Genomic DNA, 22,648 nt, shown 5'->3' with positions numbered 1-22,648 from the left:
TTGCCGAGAAGTGTCCTGCACTGTGTTTGTACCTTCTTTGTACATCCACCTCAGCCAGGAAGAAGTTTTTTACTCTCAGTGTTCGTTTTTCACTGTTAGGTATATGAACTTCCAGATTAAGTGAACATAAGGCTTAAGATCACAACTCAAGTGTGAAACTAAGGAAGTGGCAGATACCAAAGGAAAGGCTAATTGTAGGTTAAACTAAAAACCTACCCAATGACGTATCCTAAAGTGAAATGTTCCCCACCAAAATATCCTATACCCAGTGTACCAGGATTGGAACCAAATTAGTGGTGAATTGTTTGAGCTGAAAGGAGAATTTCATAAACTCAGCAGGATAAATCTATGTCCAGAGAACTGAGCTAAGACTCAGTGGTTCAGCATACTCACAGCACTGAGTAACAAAGACGTTTATCACCTCTCATTAATGCTATTTTTATTTATTTATTTATTTTTGCTGAAGGGAGTTTGTATGAGCATCAAAACTCTGAGGACTGCTTTGGAGTGTCAGAAAATAGAGGACTCTTTGCAGGTAGACACCTCCTTAGCTTTCGGGAGCTGTTGTATAGCAAAGATTAAAGAACTTGTCAAGTCTCTAACCATTTCCCTTTGGCCTCTTTTTTCCTGAGTTGAATGACAGTTCAGAATATTACTACATAATAGAATGGCGCTTTTCTTTGCAGTGGGTGAACGTTTGCTGGTTTTATCAGTTTGGGCTGAGACAGTGTCAGCATCACACAAATGCCTTGGGCTGTTTTTCTTGCAAACTAAGAGGGGAGGCAGGAACTCTTCAGATCCACTTCTGACTGATATCCTGCTGGAGCCTTGGGCAACTCACTTAGGCCTAAATTTTCAAAAGTGTGCAGTCATTTTGTGCAGCTCAGTTTTTGGGTTCCCAACTTGGGCCTGATTTTCAGAAGTGCTGAGAACCCACAATCCGCTGTTGAAGTCACTGGAAGCTGTGGATTGTCAACATCTTTGAAAATCAGGGCATAGGTATCTTGAGGTGGACACTCAAAATTAGTGGAGACTTCCTTAATTTCTGTGTCTGTTTCCCATCCTGTGAAATGGGGACAATAAGTTACCTATCTCCCAGGCAGCCGATGTGTAAGGGCTTTGAAAATGTAACGTGCTATGTAAGTACCATTTTATTAGACCTCAAACTTCTTAGATTTATTTGAATGTGCCTTTTAGATTTATGTATAAAAGACAAAATGCCTGAGATTGTGATTGTTGTGTATATATATGTCTTTTAAATTATTTCCCAACATCCACCACAAACCTGATAACTCTCCAGAGGAATTCAGGTCTCTATTAGGCTGGTCTTTGATCTTGTTAGAATTGGTGAATAACTTGTAAGAGGTTTCAAGAAGAAAAGAACCCATGTACACAGTAGACCTTGTGTTAAAGCACTCATCTCTCAGGAATGCAGGGGTTAATCGTCGTAGCCTGTTAATCACTGCTAATGAACCTTCAGGAAATCTGTCAGGAAGCGGGTACAAATTCCTGAATGCTGATGCCAAGTATTGTGTGGTGTGTTCTGTTTTAGATGCTGCCCAACTGAAAATCTGTAGTGGACATACTTGAGCTACGGAAAGATACTAAGGCCCAAATTATGTGCTGCCCTTGGTCAGCTGCAGTTGAGAACAAGAAGCTTCCCTCTTTGCAAGGCTATACAAGGACCACACATAAAAACAGTGTAGGAAAGGCAGGGACTACTCCTTCTTGCTGCCTCTGGGGAACAGGTATCTGAAAAGGAGACAGGAAGAAGGCCTGGCTATTACCCCTCTCTCCTCTGCCAGCCCATGGAGTACAGGAGGAGGCTGGCACAAAGTGTTCACTGTGCATGAACACAAGCACCCACCAGAAAGTGTCTCTGAGGCTCAATGGATGGGGTACGCAATGGTGCTTAGGTGCCTAACTCCCACTGATTTCAGTATAGTGCCTAAATGCCTTGTGACTCCACCCAATCTCCCTAGTGCTTCTTCTAGGCCTCTGTGTCTTGTTGTGTAAAAGCCCCAATTCCAGCTCTAAGGGGGCCTTAAGGCTGACATTCAGAATTTGTGTTAACTTTTAAATGACAAAACTTCCCAGTTCTGTTGGAATAACATTTTGGTGTTCCATTAAATACTTGTTTTGTTCTGGACTAATGTCTGTAGATACCCCATGCGCTGTTCTGGCACTGTAGAAGGAACCAGTTACGGTGTTAGTGGAAAATCACTCTGCCATTTTCAAATACTTAGGCCTTCAAAGGTTCAGAACTAAAGGCCTGGGCTAAGCCCCATTGACTTCCCTGGCTCACTGTGGGCACATAGATCCACCTGTGCAGTCCTCCCTGCAGGACTGGGGCCCTAACCATTGTTCTAAGATAGCGGAAGCACTTGCCCTCACTGAGCATTAAACGTGGATTAGTTTCCAGATGGAAAATACCCCAGTTCTTAGTCACCTGAGTGCCCAGAGGCCTCTGCATAATGAAATGGGTGAAAATTTTCTCTCTTGCCCAGTCTGATAAATGGGGGGGAAGGGACAAACCAGCAAGATTTACAAATTGACTGCCTTCCGTCACACTGAGGACAAGTATGCGCCATTTCAACCCAAAGGGGTTGAAAATAAGCCCCTAAAAAGGAGGCTGATTCTGTCACTCTTACTCACACTGAGTGGGACCTTGTTCTATGAGCAGCTGACTAAAATCACTGGGACCATATGGAAGTGAGGTTCCTCTCACTGCGAGGGTAGCTCAATTGGGCTCTAAGAGTGGAAAGGCCTTTTCCACCATAACCATAGAGGACCCTCGCTAACTTTGCACCAATCCAGAGAGCTTGAGCCACAATCTAGCCCTTAGTAATGAGACATACTATAGCAATGCTGTTGCTCAGTCTGTTCTTGGAAATGGGGAAAGGCTATGGATTTTTTGGGCAAATTATGGGCTATGTGCGTCTGCAGTGGCATAAGAAAGAGTAAGAGCCTTCATTTATAGTGTGGGTGTAGACAGCAGACTTGGGACTGTGCACCCACTATTCCCTCCCCCACACAGAGGGGTGTGGAGTGGATGGCGCCTTGGCTCTGCCCTCAACATGTCGGCCAGCAGAACTGAGCTGGCTTGCGGGGATATCCTACTACTTGTATGGCAGAGTAGCACATTACTACCGGAGCAGGGAGGAAATTGAGCCTCTCTGAGGGTTTGACTACACTTAAATGCAGCGCGTTGCATACATACGCTGCATGCCTCCCTATCACAGGTATAAATAGCAGTGTAGACCGTGCGGTTGTAGAGTACAGATGTACCTGAACTTAGGGCATGTATCCTACGCAGCTCTCTCTTCACCCTAGCAGCGCCCCCCACAGCTACATGGTGATTTTTAGCAGTGTAGGGTCCCGCTGTCAGAGCCTTTCTCCACCACAGTGAGAGACTCCAGCAGCCGGGAAAGGCTCCATCAGTAGGGACTGCTGTGCGTACCTGCACACTGCAGTGCGGATGCAGCCTGCTGGTTACTGCGGTGTGTAGCTACGCATACTCTGCATGCCACTGCCAGTGTACTGAGGCACAATTCCTTCCTTAGAGGGGGGCACCTATGCACGGCCATATGCTTTAGCCAGTGGTCCCCAAACTTTTTACCTCACACCCACCTTACTCCTGTCTGCACTCCCCTCCCCCCGGATCTGGGGCCAAGGCTGGAGCCACAGCTGGGGACAGGGGCAGGGGCGGAGCTGGGTGGCACTCCCTCCTTGCCCCCCATGGGGGCTGGCCTAGACCTCAGCTGCAGTTCCCCGAACATTCCTCTGCACCCCACAGGGGGGCACACCACAGTTTGGGGATCTCTGCTTTAGATGGTGCAAAAGCACAATCTAACTGTAAGACTTCACTATTTTTGCAAAATATAGTGATGTACACTCCCTTGTAGACTGCTCATAATTTGAACTACACTTGTCCAATAAATGTGCTAAATCTATTTTGTGATGCATTTTTCCATTGACTCTTCTATTAGGTGTCTTGGTTTAGTCACTAGTTCAGTAATATGCGGTTCAGACTTGACTCTGTGCTGCTTCTACCATAGTGCTATAAAATGGCCCATTCCTTTCAGGATTTGCGAGCACGCTTTTACTACGGTTTGAACTGAGTCAGTGTGATCAACCCAAAAAGTACATGAATTGTGGCTTCTGCAAAATCTCCAAAGCAGCATTTTAAAGTTTTACAGTGGCTCCATGCTGCCAAATTCATGTTTTTTCTTTTATCCAATTACAATGACTCTTCCCTAAGAGGAAATGACTCTCTGGAAAAAAGGTGGAAGTGAGTATAATTGGTGCAGTACTGTGAATTATGCTACTACCTCTATGGCACAAAATAATTTTGGGTAAAACAGTAAAAATCATCTTATTGTACGAATGAAATGTATCCCATTATTCCAGGTCTGACTGATTGAAAAGTGATGTACTTGTGGGGAAATCAGCTGTGGCACAATAGAGTTTCCACTTACAAAGCACTCTTCTTAAAAAAACTTCCCAGACCATTGTATAAAAATAGGTACATTAGAGGTGTGAACCGCCACTGATCAATTAGGGCTTACAAAGGCTATGGTATAAAATAAAGAGACTAAAGTTTCATGGGTTTTCCCTCCCAGGGGAATACAAAATCTTGAGCAGTTTTGGGCAATAGTAACCAAAATTGCTCCTTTCACAGACACAGAAGAAAGACAACAAGGGACTGCAAGGATTGTAATAGAGACTATAGAAATAGATTACAAATAAAAACAGTTCTAAGCCATAGAACTAAATTAAAACCATAACATTTATTTGGGAATTGCCATACCAGATTAGACCAATAATCCATCTAGTCTAGTATTTTATCTTCTAGTGACCAACACTGATGCTCCAAGGAATGGTTTAAGAAATCCTGAAGGTACAATTATGAAATACATTGGCTATAGAAGAGGTGTTGTGAATTTACTTATGTTTGCAAAGCATGCTGAGATTCTTAGAAGGAGAGCGCTATAGGAGTGCAAAGTATTATTGCCATACAATAAAATCCATTATCTAATTTTCTCATGAGGAGAATTGGAGGTAAAACTATGTATATCTTGTCAGCTTCAAAGATATCCATGCAGAGTACATTGTATATTTGGCTATAGTAGACTCTGAACCATGTGAATATAAATAAACTAACATTTGCTAACCAGGATACAGTAGAACCTCAGAGTTACGAACACCTCGGGAATGGAGGTTGTTCATAACTCTGAAATGTTTGTAACTCTGAACATTATGGTTGTTCTTCCAAAAGTTTACAACTGAACATTGACTTAATAGAGCTTTGAAACTTTACTATGCAGAAGAAAAATGCTGCTTTTAGCCATCTTAATTTAAATGAAACAAGCACAGAAACAGTTTCCAAACCTTGTCAAATTGTTTTTTGGTTTTTTTTAACTTTCCCTTTATTTTTTTTAGTAGTTTATGTTTAACACAATCCTGTATTTACTTTTTTTGGCCCAGTTCCAAATGAGGTGTGTGGTTGCCTGGTCATTTCTTAATCTGAGGTTCAATTGTATTGAATAATCTCAATTTTATTTTAAAACATGCCATTGAGGTTTAGCCCCTTTGTGCCCTGCTTTCTCTCCTGCTCTATGAGTCCCCTATTCTGGATATAACAGGCCAAAGTTGGTAATATATGCTTCAACCACAATGCACTGGTGTGTTCAGGGTAGTGTTGAAGTGAGGAGTCTGTAGGCCAACAATAGTTTTTGCTGCAGTTACCCTTTAATTGAATCAGTTCTGCTGCTGCTCCCCATATGACTTTTGACCAATTGTACCAATACAGCCATACTTAGCTTCTGCACCATCCACAGAAGCAGAGTTGAGCAGCATGCCTACGAAATGAATTGTACACATACCTCTATCTCCCACACCTGGGTAGTGGCTCCTACTTTGAAAGTAGTTCACATAGAAAAATGTTAGCAACTATTGTTCTTTGGGAGTTGCCTCTGTAGATTCAGGCTGATGAGACAGTGCCCTCTGACATGTGGAGCTCGCAGAACCATTGTAAGGCTGTGTCTGTGGAAACTGCATGAGTAGCCCTAAGGATGCTAAACATCCAGGCCTATCCAAGAAAGTGCATTCTCCAAACATCTGAGTTCGACTGTGAAGAACGGTAGGAAACCTGTCTGTGTCCATTCAGTGCCACAGACCACTCTTTCACCTCCTTTGTTATTCAACATCAAGGGACATTCTGCAGCCTTGAGGCACAGTGGGGGTCTGCAAAGGCTTCTGCAATGTCAAGGCACCATGGACCAGCTTCCGATTACTGGAAATACGCCTTTGAAGAACTTTAGTTTTCCAGCTGCCTTCCATGCTGGAGCACATATTAGTCCTCTTAGTTCAGGAGCAAACAGTGAAATAATCATTTCAGGTGATTTTTTTAGGACAGTGCTGTAATGGCCGTGATATCCAAGGATCCTTTCCCGTACAACTCCCTAATACAGTGATACTCGGACCCCGGTGGATCAGGAACCAAAATAGTGATCAACATTACTCAAAAGAGCCATAGTACTGTGAATTAAACAGTATGACAGGGGGATATATATAGTTATATGACTGACTGACTATTATTATTTTATCAACTACAATTGGTTAATAACATAGTAAGAGCATCCTGATTGGCTGATGATTAAATCACACAGTGCTTTAATAGCATGTGCTACAAAGAGCCACAGGAGACACATTAAAGAGCCACTTGCGGCTCATGAACCTCAGGCAGAGTATCGCTGCCCTAATGTATGGTAGAGTTAATTATCGGATTGATGCTCTGTATGTGAGGTGGCCAGTTAACACTGGATGGTCTGAGGGCTCTTCATTAAAATGCTCAGGTGGCATGCTACATTACTCAAGTGATCACTTTGTAAGAATGATGACTGTGTTACCATTTCCCCTTCTTAGCATGGCAGCATGAATGAAGACGAGATGTAGAATTAACAGTAATCGCCTGTTTCTGTTCCACCTGCCATTGCAGTTAAACTATAGAAACAAAAGCAGAGACATAGGCAGAACAAAAAGTGACAAAACCTTAATCAGGCAGGTATATGTTCAAATATTGTTGACTCAAGCAGGGGCTTTGTTTACATTGTAAAGTGTAACTTTCATTAGCTTTTGATTTTACCAGACTCCAGTTCTACATTGTGCTGACTGTAGATACTTAAAGTAAGGCAGGACAGAGTTGACCAAGACGCAGGATAAGCCAGGGGCTTTACTTAGGAAAAGAGGTTTGACTGGAACATTCACTGCAAAGTAGCACTTTGCAGAAAAGAAACCCACCCAGTACATGGCATGAGGGGTCACCCCAACTGCCAGTCTGTCCCTCCCTTTTCAGTTGCTGATAACTTGACAAACATTTCTACAGGGGTGGTATTTTCCGTGGGTAGTCTCAACACAAAGGTGATTTTTTTTTAATTTCCTTCTGATCTGGAGCAAAATAGTTTAAGCCTTTAGTGTGTGGAAAAACAAACAAACAAGTCAACCACATTTCCTATCTCAAATTTCCTCTCAGAAATTGTGTTCACGTACCTCAAGTAGCTGAAGCCAGAAGCTTCACCCTTGTCTCACAGAGACTTACACCTAGTCTGCACTAGAAAAGGCTTGTCACTAATGCTATACAGGCAAACCCTCCTAGTGTAAGTGCAGCTTATACTGGCAAGAGAGTGCTTTTTGCCTGTATAACCTGTACCAGTTCCCTGAAATAAGCTATTTTGGGGGGAAAAAGGACTTTTTTTGCCAGGATAACTGCATTTTGCCTAGGACTTTTGCTGGTATAAAAAATTATTTAAAATCTCACATCCCTAACCAATGTTGTTATACCAGAAAAAGTTTTAAGAAATCAAGCCAGGTTTGGAACAAAAATATTGTGCAATATTTTAAATAAGTTAAAACTTTCAGTTAGCTGGTGATGCAACACTCGTGTGGTTTAGATCATTGTGGGGATCTGAATCCCCACAAACAAGTTGTTACTAAAAGGACTCAAGGAGTAAATGCATACCGTCCCCTGCTGTTTCCAGGAGGATGAGTTGGGGCATAGCAGAAGCCGCCACAGGAAGTGCATTGTGGAACTCAGCTACCTGGGGGCTCATAGGGATGTGGACTGTGGGTGGGTCAGCTACTCAGTTACACCAACCTTTACTTCTATGAGGGGGTAGAGAGTGGTAAATGAGGAGACAGGCTACCACAGTCTGGGTTAGGAAGACACCCCTCCCTTTTCAGGCCACTGGGGCGTTTCCTTCTACCCAGGAAGCGGCCAGCAGCGGCCAGCATTTGTCCCCAGGGCAGTGGTTTCAACTTTTTTTCTGGAGACCCAGTTGAAGAAAATTGTTGATGCCTGTGACCCAACAGAGCTGGGGATGAGCGGTTTGGGGTGTGGGAGGGGCTCAGGCCTGGGGCAGAGGGTTGGATGTGGGGGTGAGGGCTGTGGGGTGCAGGGTGTGGGATGGGGCTCTGGCTGGGGCAGGGATGTGGGAGGGGGTCAGGACTCTGGGCTGGGGGGTGCAGGTGCTGGGGGATTTGGGGTGCAGGAGGGGGTTCCAGGCTTGTGGGAGCTCAGGGCTGGGGCAGGGGATTGGGGCCTGGTAAGCAGCGCAGCTGGGGTGCAGAGGCAGGCTTCCCGCCTGTCCTGGCACCGTGGACCGCGCTGCACCCCAGAAGTGGCCAGCAGTGGGTCTGGTTCCTAGGTGGAGGTGCGACTCTCACCTGCAGGCACTGCCCACCCACCCTGCCAATGGGAATGTGGAGCCAGTCCTCAGAGCAGGGGCAGCACACGGAGCCCCGTAGCTCCCCTGCCTCGAAGCCAGACCCGCTGCTGGCTGCTTCCAGGGCACAGCGTGGTGTCGGAAAGGTAGACACTAGCCTGCCTTAGCTGGGCAGCACTGCCACCGGGACATTCAATGGCTCAGTCTGCAGTGCTGACCAGAGCCGCTGCGACTGAGTCCCTTCCATTCTGCGACTCAGTTCTGGGTCACAACCCGTGGTTTGAAAAACACTACCCTAGGGATTAAAGCAAGGGAAGCAATTTATGCTGAGTGCGGAGCTTCGGTTATGGGCATTTCACACTTAAAGACAGCTAGTTGCTGCATCGTTCTGCAAGTAGGAATTTATAAGCCTCATAGCTTAATTTCTTCACCTTCTTCCCACTCCCCCTCCCCCTTTTATAGAAAAACAGAAGTTAAATAAGGAGAGGAAAATGGCATTCGTTCAACATTCAGGTTGAGAAATCAAAATCAGACACTCCAATGACAGGAAATTTCAAAAGCAAAAGTTGCTCCCAGCATAACTCAGCCCCATTGCACTGAAGTGTGTTTATAGTCCTGTTTTCTCTTCTAAAATGTAAGCTACAATATATTATATACCCTAATATGTTGGATGGGTAGGGGGGCAAGAGTTAATGTTATGGCAGCAACCTTGTGTTTTGGAATTTCATAGAAATGGAGAAAGACAAATCCAGTTCAGCTCCTGGCCTTGCAGGATTTCCTGGCACCAATGACTGTTGCATTAAAAGGCAACCTTTTGCATTTCAAGTAAATGCAGCTGAACTGTGTTCTTGTGTTGTAATCTGCCTAACTTTGTGTGTTTCTTTCATCTTAGGGGGCTGGCGATAGTTTTGTGGGAGCACTGGCTTTCTTCATGGCTTGCTATCCCAATCTGTCCATGGAAGAAGTGATCAGGAGGTCAAACTTCATTGCATCACTGAGCGTCCAGGCATCAGGGACACAGTCTTCCTATCCCTACAGGAAGGACCTGCCACAGGATCTTTTCTAACTCATGGTGCAGACAGCTGCATGTATTAATTGTACAATATCCCAGGCAAGGGAGTTCTGATTGTGCACAGGCAAGCTTTTTTTTCCCCTAAGAGATTCCAGGTCCTCGGCTACTAAAGGAGTAGAGAGCAGGAAAGTCTTTACTCCCTTCTCAATCACTGATTCCCTGTTAGATTCTGGTCTATAGTAGAGCACTAGGGTTGCACTCTTTCATTCCAGCAAAATATCGTGGATCTGTCCCTTGCCCTACACACTGTGCAGCACAACCATTACTCTAATGGTAAAACTTAGTAGTCTGTGTGTTCAACATTTCACTCCACAAAAAACTCATGTCTATAAAACTAAAGAGACATCCCATAATATGAGTAGGGATAACTGAGCTCTGAAATTCAGTGGCCTCCACGGACTTTGCTGTGCTCTCCACTAAGAGTCTCCTTGATTTTGCTGAAGTTTCAAATCTGGGAGATCGCTATTGAAATGTGAATAATAGTTAGCTTTGAGTTTTCAACCAAATTCCTATAGTTCTTGCTCTCCGCGGCAAGTGCCTTAGCCCAAAGTGTGACTCATCAGCCGTCTGCAGACCACACATACCAGCATGCGAAGTTCCATCTCATCCATAGTCCACTCAGACCACAATGAAACACTGCATGCCAGGTCCTCATCCGCTACTTATGTTTCTCTATTGCATGATGGCTGCAGTAGGCTCCATACTGTGTCCATTAGGTGAGGTTTTCTGGTTCTGGGCAAGCTGCTGATAGAGCCCTTAGGTGAGTGAGATGTACATACCAGTTTATTAGCGGTTTAGTGTTCCAGGGAAACACATGCCAAGTCAGTCTTATTTAGCGATAAACACAAATAAACTAGTTAAAGAACAAAATCAACCACAATGCACTAGTCAAAAAGCTGGCTTAGACATCTACCATAGGCCTACTCAGGCATAAATTCAGATGTGAAAAATAAGTCCTACATACATGAGCTTGATAAAAAGTTCTATTTTGTGTGGGTCAAATCCTGATCTCACGGGAGTTTTGCCATTGGCTTCAAAGGCAGCAGCCTTTAGCTCTACAGGATGCTACAGGTCACTTTACTACTTGTATTTTTTCTTCCCACCTCTACTATAAGCTCTGAAACACTAGTGCTCCTATGGTTTCATCGGTCGATCGTGGTTTAGAATGCCTCTAGCAACCCTTCCACTGAAGTTCCCTTGTAGAAAATGTTACTTTTTTATTGCTATGTGAAACAATAGTTTCTTTAACAATTACAGCCAGTTTCACAATGGAAAACACAGACAATGGGATCTGCTATTTTAATTTTTTTTTATTGAAGACTGTAAAAATAACTCGAAGGATAAATAAATGTTGCTGTGATGATCTATGTCCAGACACTAAAGATTTTTCTCTCTCTACATTGTTCTCATTCACAATGGCCTTCAAATCACAGGAGGCATTGACTGAGTACATTTCCTCTCTTTTTAGCACACGCTGCAGGATTTCAGAAGCAGCATTCCGCCCGCCCAAGAGTCCAACTCATGTATAAAACAAGTCCATTTACAAGGCGTTGTTCAGATGGAACGTATTTTTCTCTTCTCTGTGAAGAGAACACGTTGGTTCACTGTGGAGAGAAAGCAACTTGGTAGGAAAGCAAGTGTTAGGATTTACTAGAAAAAGAATCCACACACCCACCTCCTGCTGCCCTCCATGCTTAAACAAACACTGAACAAATGATTACTGGCACAGTGCCATTGCTGGCCAACCTGCTTTTAAAGGACTTTAGCTCTGCATTCATTTTACAACATATAACTTTTAGTACACAGGTGTCTATTTTACCCCATGAAGGACAAACATTAGGATTTAAGTGACTCTGAAAATGGAACCTTTTCACTCAACAGCTGCTCGCCATATCTATTCTGAGTCAGTCTGCTCTGCATAGGGACACAGAAAGGTTTTTACAGCTTTTCTACTTGTCTTAGCACTGCCGAGTCCAGACAGCTATGGGAAAGTAAACTGGATTCTAATCTGCCTCACATAACAATTCTTCTTCAAGGACCACCTGCAGAATCTTTATTACAAGTGATGGGTGAACTACAAATTGAGCTGGACTGTAAATCCTCAACCTGAAGTCAGGAAAATCATTTTACTTCTAAATTGCGCATGTGATATGGAAGTCACTAAGAGAATGAGCATGGGAAACTACAATGCCGTTTGTGCAACCCTTTCAGCTTCACATGAATTTTAGTAACTTAACACTGAAAAATATGTAGGGCTGACACTGTGCACCATAGAGATAGTGGATTGAAGTAATTTTCCCAACATATCACAGCCTAGTTGTGACTGAAACCTTTACATTATGCACTGCAACCATCTGGGACTTTCTACCTCACTATAAAAAGTTCCCTAAATGCAGGTCCCATTGTTTATGAAATTCACTTCACCTTTTTTGTGTGTAAGTGCATACAGACAGAAAGTACATCTAATACGGTGTCTGGCCTCCATGGATGGCCAGACTCAAATTTACCTGCCTTTCACACATGCCTCAGCGTCTCGCTTTCCCTCTGGTATAGGCTATAGGAATTTTTTTTCCCCTCCACCAAATGTGAACCCCAGGCCATTCCAAGCTACCTCCCATTTCTATTCTATGGGTTCAATCAGGCTGTTCTGCCACCAAACTCCTGCTAGGCTAAGAGCGCCACTCTATAGTGCACTGCACACAAACTGGATAGTAAAAAGAACAGGTGGACTTGTGGCACCTTAGAGACTAACAAATGTATTTGAGCATAAGCTTTTGTGAGCTACAGCTCACTTTCATCAGATGCATGCAGTGGAAAATACAGTGAGGAGATTTCATATACACAGAGAACATGAAACAATGGGTGTTACCATCACTCTCGTTACAGTGTGTATGGTAACACCCATTGTTTCATGTTCTCTGTGTATATGAAATCTCCTCACTGTATTTTCCACTGCATGCATCTGATGATAGTGAGCTGTAGCTCACAAAAGCTTATGCTCAAATACATTTGTTAGTCTCTAAGGTGCCACAAGTCCTCCTTTTCTTTTTGTGGATACAAACAAACACGGCTGCTACTCTGAAAACTGGACAGTGTTTCTAGTGTGTGTGTGTGTGGGGGGGGGGGGGGGGGGGTTGTGGAATGTTCTGAAGCAATAAAGTTAATATGAAATTAATACACTCATTTTCCAACCCAGGAAATGAATCCCACCACTGCCTGATCTAAGGCTTTCCCTTGCACATGAAATTCAGTTTCTGCCAACATGAATATTTTTTGAGGAATTTGATTAAATCAGCTTGTATCTCCAGGAGCCTCTCTCCACAGGCATCAGACTCCTGCATTCTTAAGTCAACAGAGAATATCAGTGTTAATCTTCCACCAAGACTGCACTGAAGATAATATCCCATATGACTATCAGCCAAATGGCTACACTACATATTCAGAGCAACATGGTTTTTTAAATTATGCCCTAGTTAAATATCAGATTACCAGGTGTTTTGCAGGAGGTACCTGGGATCTGTATGGACTTAACTCTCCCATGCTATTTTAAGAGCTAAAGCAGGTTAGAATGTCCCCAACTTAGACTTTAATGTGTTAGTTACAAATTGGTGCCTTCCCAAGTCACTTTTTAAAATCCTCTTTTTTTAAAAAAAAAAAATAACTCTTGGCAAGTGCTGTTGACACCCATGACTTACAATGAATCAGGTTTTAAATGATGGGGAGAGTGTTGAGAGTCAGAGGAACACAGCAGAACAGTGGAGAACTTTTCTCCAAACATGTGGGAACCTGCATTTATTTCTATATTAGACATTTTTTAAATAGAAATATTTTAAATAGATTTCATCTTGACACTGTGATGAGAGTTTACTGCTCTTTTGGTTTAAGTGTCCCAACAAACTTCTCTGCAGCTGCGTAGCTCACTGCTGCTTCTTACGAGACAGCCTAGTCTAGTAAACTGAGCATGGAAGTAGAATGTACGAATTCTAATCTGTGCTCTGCCACTGTCTTGCTGTGAGGTCTTGGGCAAGTCACTGCCTCATTGTGTCCGTGCCAGTCTGTAAAATGGGGTTAATATTACCTCCTCTTCCACTGGGACATTTTAAGGAATAGTACAGTGGTTTGAGCATGTAAAATGTTAAGTATTACTCTGCTTATACTCGATACATTGTTACATTCAACTGAAGAGAGAGTGTGCATCTTCCAGACAGCATGTAATTTCTTAAGTTCTTACCAATGGGATCATATTTCAGCAGGACCAATTTCTCCTGTAGTCGGGCTCTCTTGATGTTGTAACAGTAGCCCGTCCCTGCTGCACTCACCATCCTCACAAGGATGTACCTAAAATGACAAGGGACATCATTATGGCCAAAGGCAGATGTATACAGCGGTGGTGAACACTTTTTTAGTCAGTGTCTCCACTGCAGAAATTCCCCTTTGACATGGGCAGTTAACTGAACTGAGACACTTACTGTCACCATCTGTGCCTATTAGGGACAATTTAGTGTCAATAAAATATTAAATTTAGCTGAGCTGTTACATGGGTTTGATTGCAAGAGTTGATGAGCAACTGCAACTTCAACAGATGTTGCCAATGCGCAGCTAAGCAACGCTGATGCACGAGTGTTGTGGTCGGGAGACGAAGTTTTGGGAGCAGACCCTGGTTTCTCTCCCCAGGCCAGCAGGCACATCAGACAGGACACGTATAAGGGAGGCAGTGAAAGCAACTTGAAATATTCACACTAAAGCTGCTCGGAAATCTTTGGTCCAAGCAGTTTTCTGTTGGAAAAAGGTGTTTCAACACAACCACTTGTTTTTCTTATGAAAATCACGTTGACAAAATTTCCTACACAAAAAAATTCAAAACTATTTTTTATTTCCAAAACATTTCATTTCAAAATTAATTTTTCATTTTGAAAATTACTTCCCCCCCCACCCCCACTCTCTGTTAGTTTTACGATATTTCATGATGTCTGCAGCATTTGTGCATAAGACAACGGGCCATATTCTGCCATGCCAAATACCACACCATAATACATGATACTTCTGCTGACATGGTCCAAATCAGAAATTTCAAAATATCAAATTTTCCTGTGAAACAGAAATTCCAAATTTTGATCAGCTCTAATTAAAACCTCCTACCAGCAAATCCATGAATAGCAAGGAACTCTGCCTGGAAAGGGCAATGGGAGGAACACAGGCAGAGAAGCTATTCATCTGAAAGAAGGCAGGGATTCAGGGAGCCTAAGAGGTGGCACTTGGAGTGAAGGGGAATCTATGGGCCAAGGGTGGGGAGGTTTGAAAACCACCCTACTAAAATCATGATGCTTTTAGAGTGCAGAGTCCATAGCAGGACTGTACATTTCAACATCAGCCTCAGGTTAATTGCTATTGAATGGAACATAGACTATGGCCAAGAAAGTAGTTTTCATACTGAAATAAGACAAAAAAAAAGATCTGCATACAACTGACTCAGTATGGCTCCTTTTTAGAAAAGGAACAGAGGATGATAATATTTAAAGGTATCCAGGTTATAGCCAATACAGTATCTCAGAATACAGAGCCCAGCTGTCTCTTCCACTTGCACTGGGACCTAAAGCAGTATGTAGATGGAGTGAGGGGCATACAAAAAGGGAAAGCAAAGCCCCTCACCATGGTATGCCACAGAAACAGGTCAAGAGGTGGCAAGATTGGTGAGATGGTACTTCTCCAGAGCATCATGCCCTCACAAACCCCCAGATGATGCTAACCCAGTGGAGGAGTTCGGGCAGCAGCCATGTACCGTAGAGAGAAGAAGAGGAGAAACTGGGGTATAATGTGAAGGCAACTGAGCCTCCCTGCAAATCCGTAAGTACTGCCAGCTCTCTGGTACTCCCCAGGATCTCAGGGCATCTGGAGGTTAGGGAAGGAGGGTCAAGCCCCTTGACCATTTCTCCAGTGGTGATCTCTCCTCTTCCATCGCAATGAAACGATCTGAAGGAAGCATTGCAGGTAGAACCCACATTCAATTTCCTGGCTTACAGACAATATGATCCCTTGAAATTAAACAGAGAAAATCCCTATTTGCTCACCCATGCAATGTCACTCCCAACAGTATATACAGTACATATGGCTTTGCCTGGTCTGATTTAAAGTCTAGTTTTACATGAAAAAAACATTCTTTCCCCCCCCCCTCAAATGAAGGGTAACCACTAGACTTCCCTGAGCTAAAAGACCCAGTGAATGACCCAGTTTTCTGTCATCTCCTGTACACCCACTACAGGGATCAGGCATAGCACCTGTAACCATGTAGCAGACTCCTTCCCCCATACCTCTCCCACTTCCTCAAACACCTTCTGGTCAGTTTCCTCTTTCTAGCCCAGTGATATCAGTATAACCAGAGTTTGAAACTCTTATTTGGTACATGTCTGAGGGCAGGTTCTTTTTGAGTAAGACACTTTGTTATGAAAATTTCCAACTTAAATCAGGCAACCCAAGCCAGATGCTCTAGTGAGGTGTAAGCAGAACAAGAAGGGAGGAAATCTAGGGGAGAGACCCAAAAAGGGAAAGCAAAGGGGCCAGAGGAGGACCAATAAAATGATGAAGAAAGAAGGGAAGAGAACACAAAACCAAAACGAGAAGCACTTGGTTTTGAAAATAAATTTCGTTTCTTAATGAAGGAGGAGCAGCACAAAGAGAATAAAAAGGGGAGAAATACAGGAGAAAAAAGCCATAAAAAGCTTTTAGGTTAGTGAAGTTAATTGTATTTATATTTCCTCCTTGAGGAAACTTTACCATGCTCTGTTCATTGGTGGGAGGGGATGATGGCAGAACATGATTATTATTAAGGCTGGTGTCAAACTGAGACCCCTCCTATTGGGCATGTACTTTAAAACTGCACTTTGAATGTCAAGCCCTGACAATTCTGCAGAAACACCACGAGAGGAGAGACACTTCCAACCCAGCGGGTGCCTGGCACCAGCTTCATTTGGGGATGATTTTTAAATCTTCAACAAGAAGCATGCCAGGAGGTCCTCTTTCCAGAGCTTTGCAGTACAAACTATTACAGATCCATGCAGGAATGCACCTTCTGAGAACCAGGGGAAACAACAGGGATGTTTTAATGACAGTTCTTCAACAACAGAGCTTCTCTATCACTTTAGTCTCTTGGATTTGTCTAAATACCTTACAAATACAATTTTGGCCATAACTGTTCACCCCTCATATATATTTTCATTCATTCTTGTCTCCTTACTTCTGGGGGAGCAAAGACAAATTTTTCAGAGTCCTTTATTTCCTTCCCAGCCCCAGACTATGCCAATCTTCTTTTTAGCCCATGGGATCCGGATCTATCTTCCTCCACAGCCCATTAACACATTCTTGAGAGGGGCCAGGTGCTCAGAACTCTGTCTCTGCTGAACTTCCAGCCCAGACGGAGAATGTGTTAGAGCTTTGCCCTCTACAATAGTTACTTTATTAACTGAAAGTGATGGCACTCACCTTGAAACTTGTTCAGCAAAATAGACAAGCAACTGTTTTATGATCATTATACACAACAGCTACAGAAGTTCAGGGAACCATTCTATACTCTACTAGAAAGGTAATGCTGATAAAACCACCACACGCATTAGCCTGGACCCCATAGAGGTCCAAACTGACCACACATGCATCCAGATTGCCCCCACTTAATGAATGAGGCTCGGCAAGTACGTGACTACGAGGATCCCTCAGAGAGTCTCTCTCTAATTGTGCTGTTCAGGGAAGAGGGTTGCCAGGGAGTTCCCCCCCTAAAGTGCACCACAGGGTTGGACTCAACCCTCTCAGGTCACCCAGGGGACAAGACTATGTGCATGGAGGCCCTGTGCTTCTACACTGTCTCACCCAGCTTCTTGGAGCTCTGCTGCCAGGGATCCCTCTGCAATGGCTGCCTTCAGAAACTCCATTAAAATTAGATCCCCACCATAGAGACGACACTACATGAAAAGCAGCACAGCCCCAGGGCTCTAGAACTTACTCAAATAATTCTTCCAGGACGAGTTCATTGATGTGCACCCTGCCAGATCCTGCCTCCACCCAAAAAGGTTAATTCGCTCCCCAATGCTACCTCCATGCAGAATCTAACCCTGGGGAATACCCTTCATGGGGGCAGTATTGCAGATCTTCCATTCCAGAGAGTGGGGGAGAGATTACATGCAAAGAAGATGCAGTCTAGCTCCTAGGTTGAAGAACGACAAATACTTCATGTACATTCAGAGATTCTTTTCAGAGTAGCAGCCATGTTAGTCTGTATTCGCAAAAAGAAAAGGAGTACTAGTGGCACCTTAGACACTAACCAATTTATCTGAGCATAAGCTTTATGCATCCGATGAAGTGAGCTGTAGCTCATGAAAGCTTATGCTCAAATAAATTGGTTAGTCTCTAAGGTGCCACTAGCACTCCTTTTCTTTATTCAGAGATTCTGTGAGAACCCCATATTTGTGTATCATTGTAGGATGCAACTGTGGGAAGCAGATCATTTGGAATAGCTCAAACCAGTAAAATGTCACTTACTTGGATTTGCTCTTGGCCACTGTTTTTGAGCACAATGATGAAAGGAAGAAAAAAGAAAGAAAGTTACATCATCATCTTGTTTTCTTTTAACTATTAACATATAAAAATGATTACAGCTTTGCACAAAAGCTGCTTTTGGAACAGTCCCAGAGCAGTCAGGCAAAGACAATCAGTTGTAAAGGAGATTCCTCTTGCCTTGTATAGCTAGGCCACGCCAAAATCCAGCTTTATTTCCCGCATCATATCATTTTAAAAATCATTTGTGCAGTGCCTAGCTCAGTAGGCCCTGGCCCGCTTGTAACCTCCAGGCAATACTGCAAAGTAAGTAAAAAGTATAGCAAAATCCACTCTATGTTCTGTCTGCACAATCAAAGCTCTTGTTCAAGCCCCTAGTAGTTCCGACTACTCCCACTTCAGGTTCTTTCAAAATACTGTGAAGATCAGATCCCTTGTCCCTATGTCACTTCACTCTCAGAATCCCTCCACGGGCTTCCTGTTTTCCACTGCATAAAAGCTCAAGCTTCTTGCACTCACATTTAAGGCCCTTCTCAGCCCTGCCTTTTTCTTCTATTTCTTTATCTTAAGATTTTAAGCCCCTCCAGCACTTTAGCAACACTCATTTATCCACTTCTCCCACCAATATAGGCATTCTGCCCCTTTCACAAAGAACGCCTTTCCTAAACTGAAACATAAGGCAGCTACCCTCCTCTTCAAATCTCTCTCTAAAGCCCATTTTTGCTGGAACACCTACAAGAAATCACACAACCAATGATGAGCTGAGGAATGGGCAGGATCCCTGGCAGATCCTGCCTCCACCCAAATGGGGTCATCCACCCTCCACTACTACCTCCATGCAAAATCCAATCCTGGGAAATGCCCTCCATGGGAACATTACTCCACAGAGCAAGGGAGGGATCCACAAGCACATGAGCTTATGTTACCATCTTCCTTCATTGAGATTCTTACCCTCACAAGAATATTTTCTTAAATTAGACTGGAAACCCTTTGGGGCATGAACTGTCCCCCACTGTCTGTTTATACAGCCCTCAACACAAAGGGGCCCAATCCAGAATCTGTAATACAAGTAATAACGCAGCACACATGTCACCACAAGTAATGCCCCAAAAGTTACCTTATATTGGACATTCCGGTTTCATTTATAACGTATTTGTATTGCAGTAGCACCTATGGGGGCCCCCACTCATGGACCATGAACTCAATGTACTAGATATTGTACAAATGCAGAACAAAAAGATGGTCCCTGCCTCAAAGATCGTACAATCTAAGTAATGTTTTTAACTATTTCCTTTTCTTTCATTCTTTTAACCAAGCATTTCTTTCACAGTTGCTAACAGTAGTTTATGGAATTCAGATATTTTATCTCCCTGCCCTTTTAAGTTTTCAATCCACACTTGGGCCTGTTCTGACATGTCCATATAGGTTTCCAGATGACCAGGGACTCAGCCAAGTTCAGGATTAGGGTCCTCGTCCTCAAATGGCCAAACCATCCGTTCATTTTTAAAATGACTTAACTCACAGGTAAACTTTGAATAAAATGTGACATTTCTAGAAATTAAATACTGTTAGCCCTGTAATCGCTCGCTCGCAGCTGGGGCTTTGAACAACTCCTAGGACGACACGGCTGGTTGACAGATACGTGCCTGAGAAGCAGAAGGGAAAGACCAGCCAAGCCACTCGGGCAGATCTCTTTAAAAATTCACCTGCAGCCCCCCACCCCCCTTCTTGCTACAGTCACTGCGGCCTCCACCTGCCCCCCTCTGCAGCGTGCTGCTGGAGCAGGCAGGGCGAGATGCCCCCTGGGCCACTCCTCCCCTTCGGCTCGCTGGGGTGACGTCGGCTAGCAGGGGGCGCCGCAATGCCCGCCGGGAGAGGTAGGGCCGATGAGGGAGGAGCAGTAGCGCAGCCTGGGCCCAAGCGCGTCCCTGACACCGTCAGGCCCGAGCCGCCTCCCGCTGCCCCTCGCTCCTCCCCCGCCGCCGCCCCAGCTAGCAGCAGCAGCTGCGCGGAGCCGGATTCCCTTCCCCACTCACAGGCGGCCACCGTCAGGAACATGGCGCCCACTCCGCCGGGAGACCCCTCCACTCCTTCGGCCGGCTCCAGAGCCCAGAAGCACCGCCACAACCACTTCCGGGGGGCGCGGGCGCAACCGCTTCCGGGGCACTAGAGGACGGCCGGGCAGACGGAGAGGACAGGGCGGGTGACGCTGAAGCCCCGCCCTTTGAGCGCGCGCCGGGGCGCAGCCAAGCGCGGCGGCGGCCACGGTGACCGCTAGAAGGCCACGCCCCCCATCCCAATGGGCGGGGCTGCCCAGGCCTTTGAACCATGGGTCCTGCTCCACCTTGTGAGTTCTCTGGGGCTTGGGCCTGGGCGCTGCTAGGACCCCCGCTGTGCTCGGCGCTGGACAGACACAATGAAGGCGCTCGCCGTCTAGGACGGGGGCAGGTCAGCGTCTCCTGACAGATGCCTCCTGGCTTGGGGGAAGAGAGCAGGGCCATGCAGCGAGCCCAGCTCCTTGGAAGGCCTGGGAGCAGCCGAGCTTTCTGGAGAACCAGCGTGCACCAGAGGGCGGGAATACATTTTCTGTATAATATTAATAGATTTTTTTTCAAGGCCTGGAGGGGTCATTCTGATAAGTGAGGCTCACCTGCACAGCAGGCCGGAGAAGCTGGCCTGCTAACTCCTGTATCTAGTCCAGGGGTGAGGAACCTATGGCCTGCAGGCCGGATCTGGCCCTTTGGTTAATTTCCTGTGGTGCTCCCCCACAGGGCTGGAGCCCTGAGTGCAAGCTTGCTGTGCTGTGGGGGGAAGCCCCGAGCTTCTGTACCCCCTGCAGGGCTGGAACTGCGAGGGCTGGCTCCTCTCCTGCCCTGCTGGGAGGGGGAAGCCCCGAGCCTTTGCACACACCCCCCACCCCACCCCTGGCAGGTGAGTGGCCCACGATTGATTTTTTTTTTTTTTTTTTTTTTTTGTGGGTCAATGGCCTGTGACAGAAAAAGGGTTCCCCACCCCAATCTAGCCCATCACGGAAATAAGATCTGGGACTGCCACAGCTACTGAGCTGGGACAGTCTATGTGTTCTGTCCCCTGTGCTTACTCATGCTTGCTTCAGCCACCATTCCCAAATCGCTGTTGATTCCCATACAGGGCTGCCAAACTTTGCAATACTTGGTGTTTTTCTAAAAGCTGCAGCTACTGGAGTCCTGTGATTACATGAGAAGCTCAGCTTTCATTTAAAAAAAATAGAAGCAACTTCTGGCTCTCATGGTAGTGGTGAAAAGCTTAAAAATGTGACATCCTCCCCCAAGCCTCAAAAAATAAATTTAAAAAACCTAGAGTTTTTGCTTTGTTTTAATCTCACAATGTTTAAGTTGATCTTGTTATTTTTGAGGCCTAACTCATCATTTTTGAGTGCTTGTGTTTAGCAATACGGCTTTAAACATAGACCCTTTTGACTGATGATATAACAAATCTCTCATGTCCAAAAAAGAAGTACAGTATAGTACATTATGCTGTATTATACAAGCCTTACCCAAGGCTATGCAGGGTTAAATTGGGATTTTCAAAGGAGCCAAAGGGCATTAATTGCAATTCAGTGGGAGTTGGGTGCTATAGCCCTTTAGGCCCCTCTGAAGATCCCAGTCTAGATCATAAATAACTCAGTAGTAGCTGCAGAGTGAAATTAACAGGCATAGGCAAGGGAGATATGGAATACTTCCAGAGGAGATTTGAAATGAGATGGAGTGGATGAGATGGAGGTACATGGAATGGCTGGTTCTGAAGAGTTCCATAGGCTGGGTTCGCTACATTTGCTGCCAGTTGAAGACACAACAGACCCAAAGGGGAGATTAATTATTGCACTTCAGTTTTTTTAAATGACTTGCACAATGAATACGAGCAGGGTTATGAAAACATACGAACATTTCTTTATAATTGAGGAACGTTATGACTCAAGGAACTAATAACAGAGAAGTGGCACTAGGCTGCTAGTCTGAATCTATGCCAGGTCTCTAGTGACTAACAGCTGTTATTGCAAGATTGCAGTCTGGGAGCCTCTGATCTGATTCACAGTGATCTCAGGCATTGTAACCCACTGGTCAGTGGGTGTATCGTGTCCCTTATCCACATGGATATGGGGCTGTTACAGAACCTAGCTCCTTAGCTCAAGCTGTACAGACTCATGCTTTCAACTCTGGAGGTCTGCAGTATCAGTCCCCACATAAATGGGGATTCAGTCCTAAACTGCTGTGGGAGTTACATGCAATTATGTGGAACAAGCTCCCTCGGTCAAGACACTGGCCAGTGCATG

At 44.7% G+C, this 22,648-nt stretch overlaps 2 protein-coding genes across 3 annotated transcripts in view; one reads left to right on the top strand and one right to left on the bottom strand.

Annotated features, from left to right (window-relative positions):
• The window catches only part of RBKS (ribokinase), a 104,665-nt gene extending 94,221 nt beyond the window's left edge, over nucleotides 1-10,444 (top strand). For both annotated transcript variants that reach the window (XM_074949127.1, XM_074949126.1), the window contains one exon: nucleotides 9,616-10,444. In XM_074949127.1, the coding sequence (XP_074805228.1) occupies nucleotides 9,616-9,789 (174 nt within the window). In that variant the 3' untranslated portion in view covers nucleotides 9,790-10,444. The remainder of the gene's footprint in view (nucleotides 1-9,615) is intronic.
• A 647-nt stretch (nucleotides 10,445-11,091) lies between these two features.
• MRPL33 (mitochondrial ribosomal protein L33) lies at nucleotides 11,092-20,508 on the bottom strand. The gene is made up of 4 exons (XM_074949128.1): nucleotides 20,373-20,508; nucleotides 18,322-18,340; nucleotides 14,027-14,133; nucleotides 11,092-11,399 (listed from the first exon to the last, which is right to left on the bottom strand). The coding sequence occupies exons 1-4, from the start codon at nucleotides 20,392-20,394 to the stop codon at nucleotides 11,350-11,352; spliced, it is 198 nt and encodes a 65-aa protein (XP_074805229.1). The 5' UTR covers nucleotides 20,395-20,508; the 3' UTR covers nucleotides 11,092-11,349.
• Nucleotides 20,509-22,648: the final 2,140 nt, after the last annotated feature.

This window comes from Natator depressus, chromosome 3 (genome assembly GCF_965152275.1).
Source record: "Natator depressus isolate rNatDep1 chromosome 3, rNatDep2.hap1, whole genome shotgun sequence".
Taxonomy (NCBI): domain Eukaryota; kingdom Metazoa; phylum Chordata; order Testudines; family Cheloniidae; genus Natator; species Natator depressus.
Note: the sequence above shows the minus strand (reverse complement) of the source record. Positions and strands in the feature narration are given on the sequence as shown.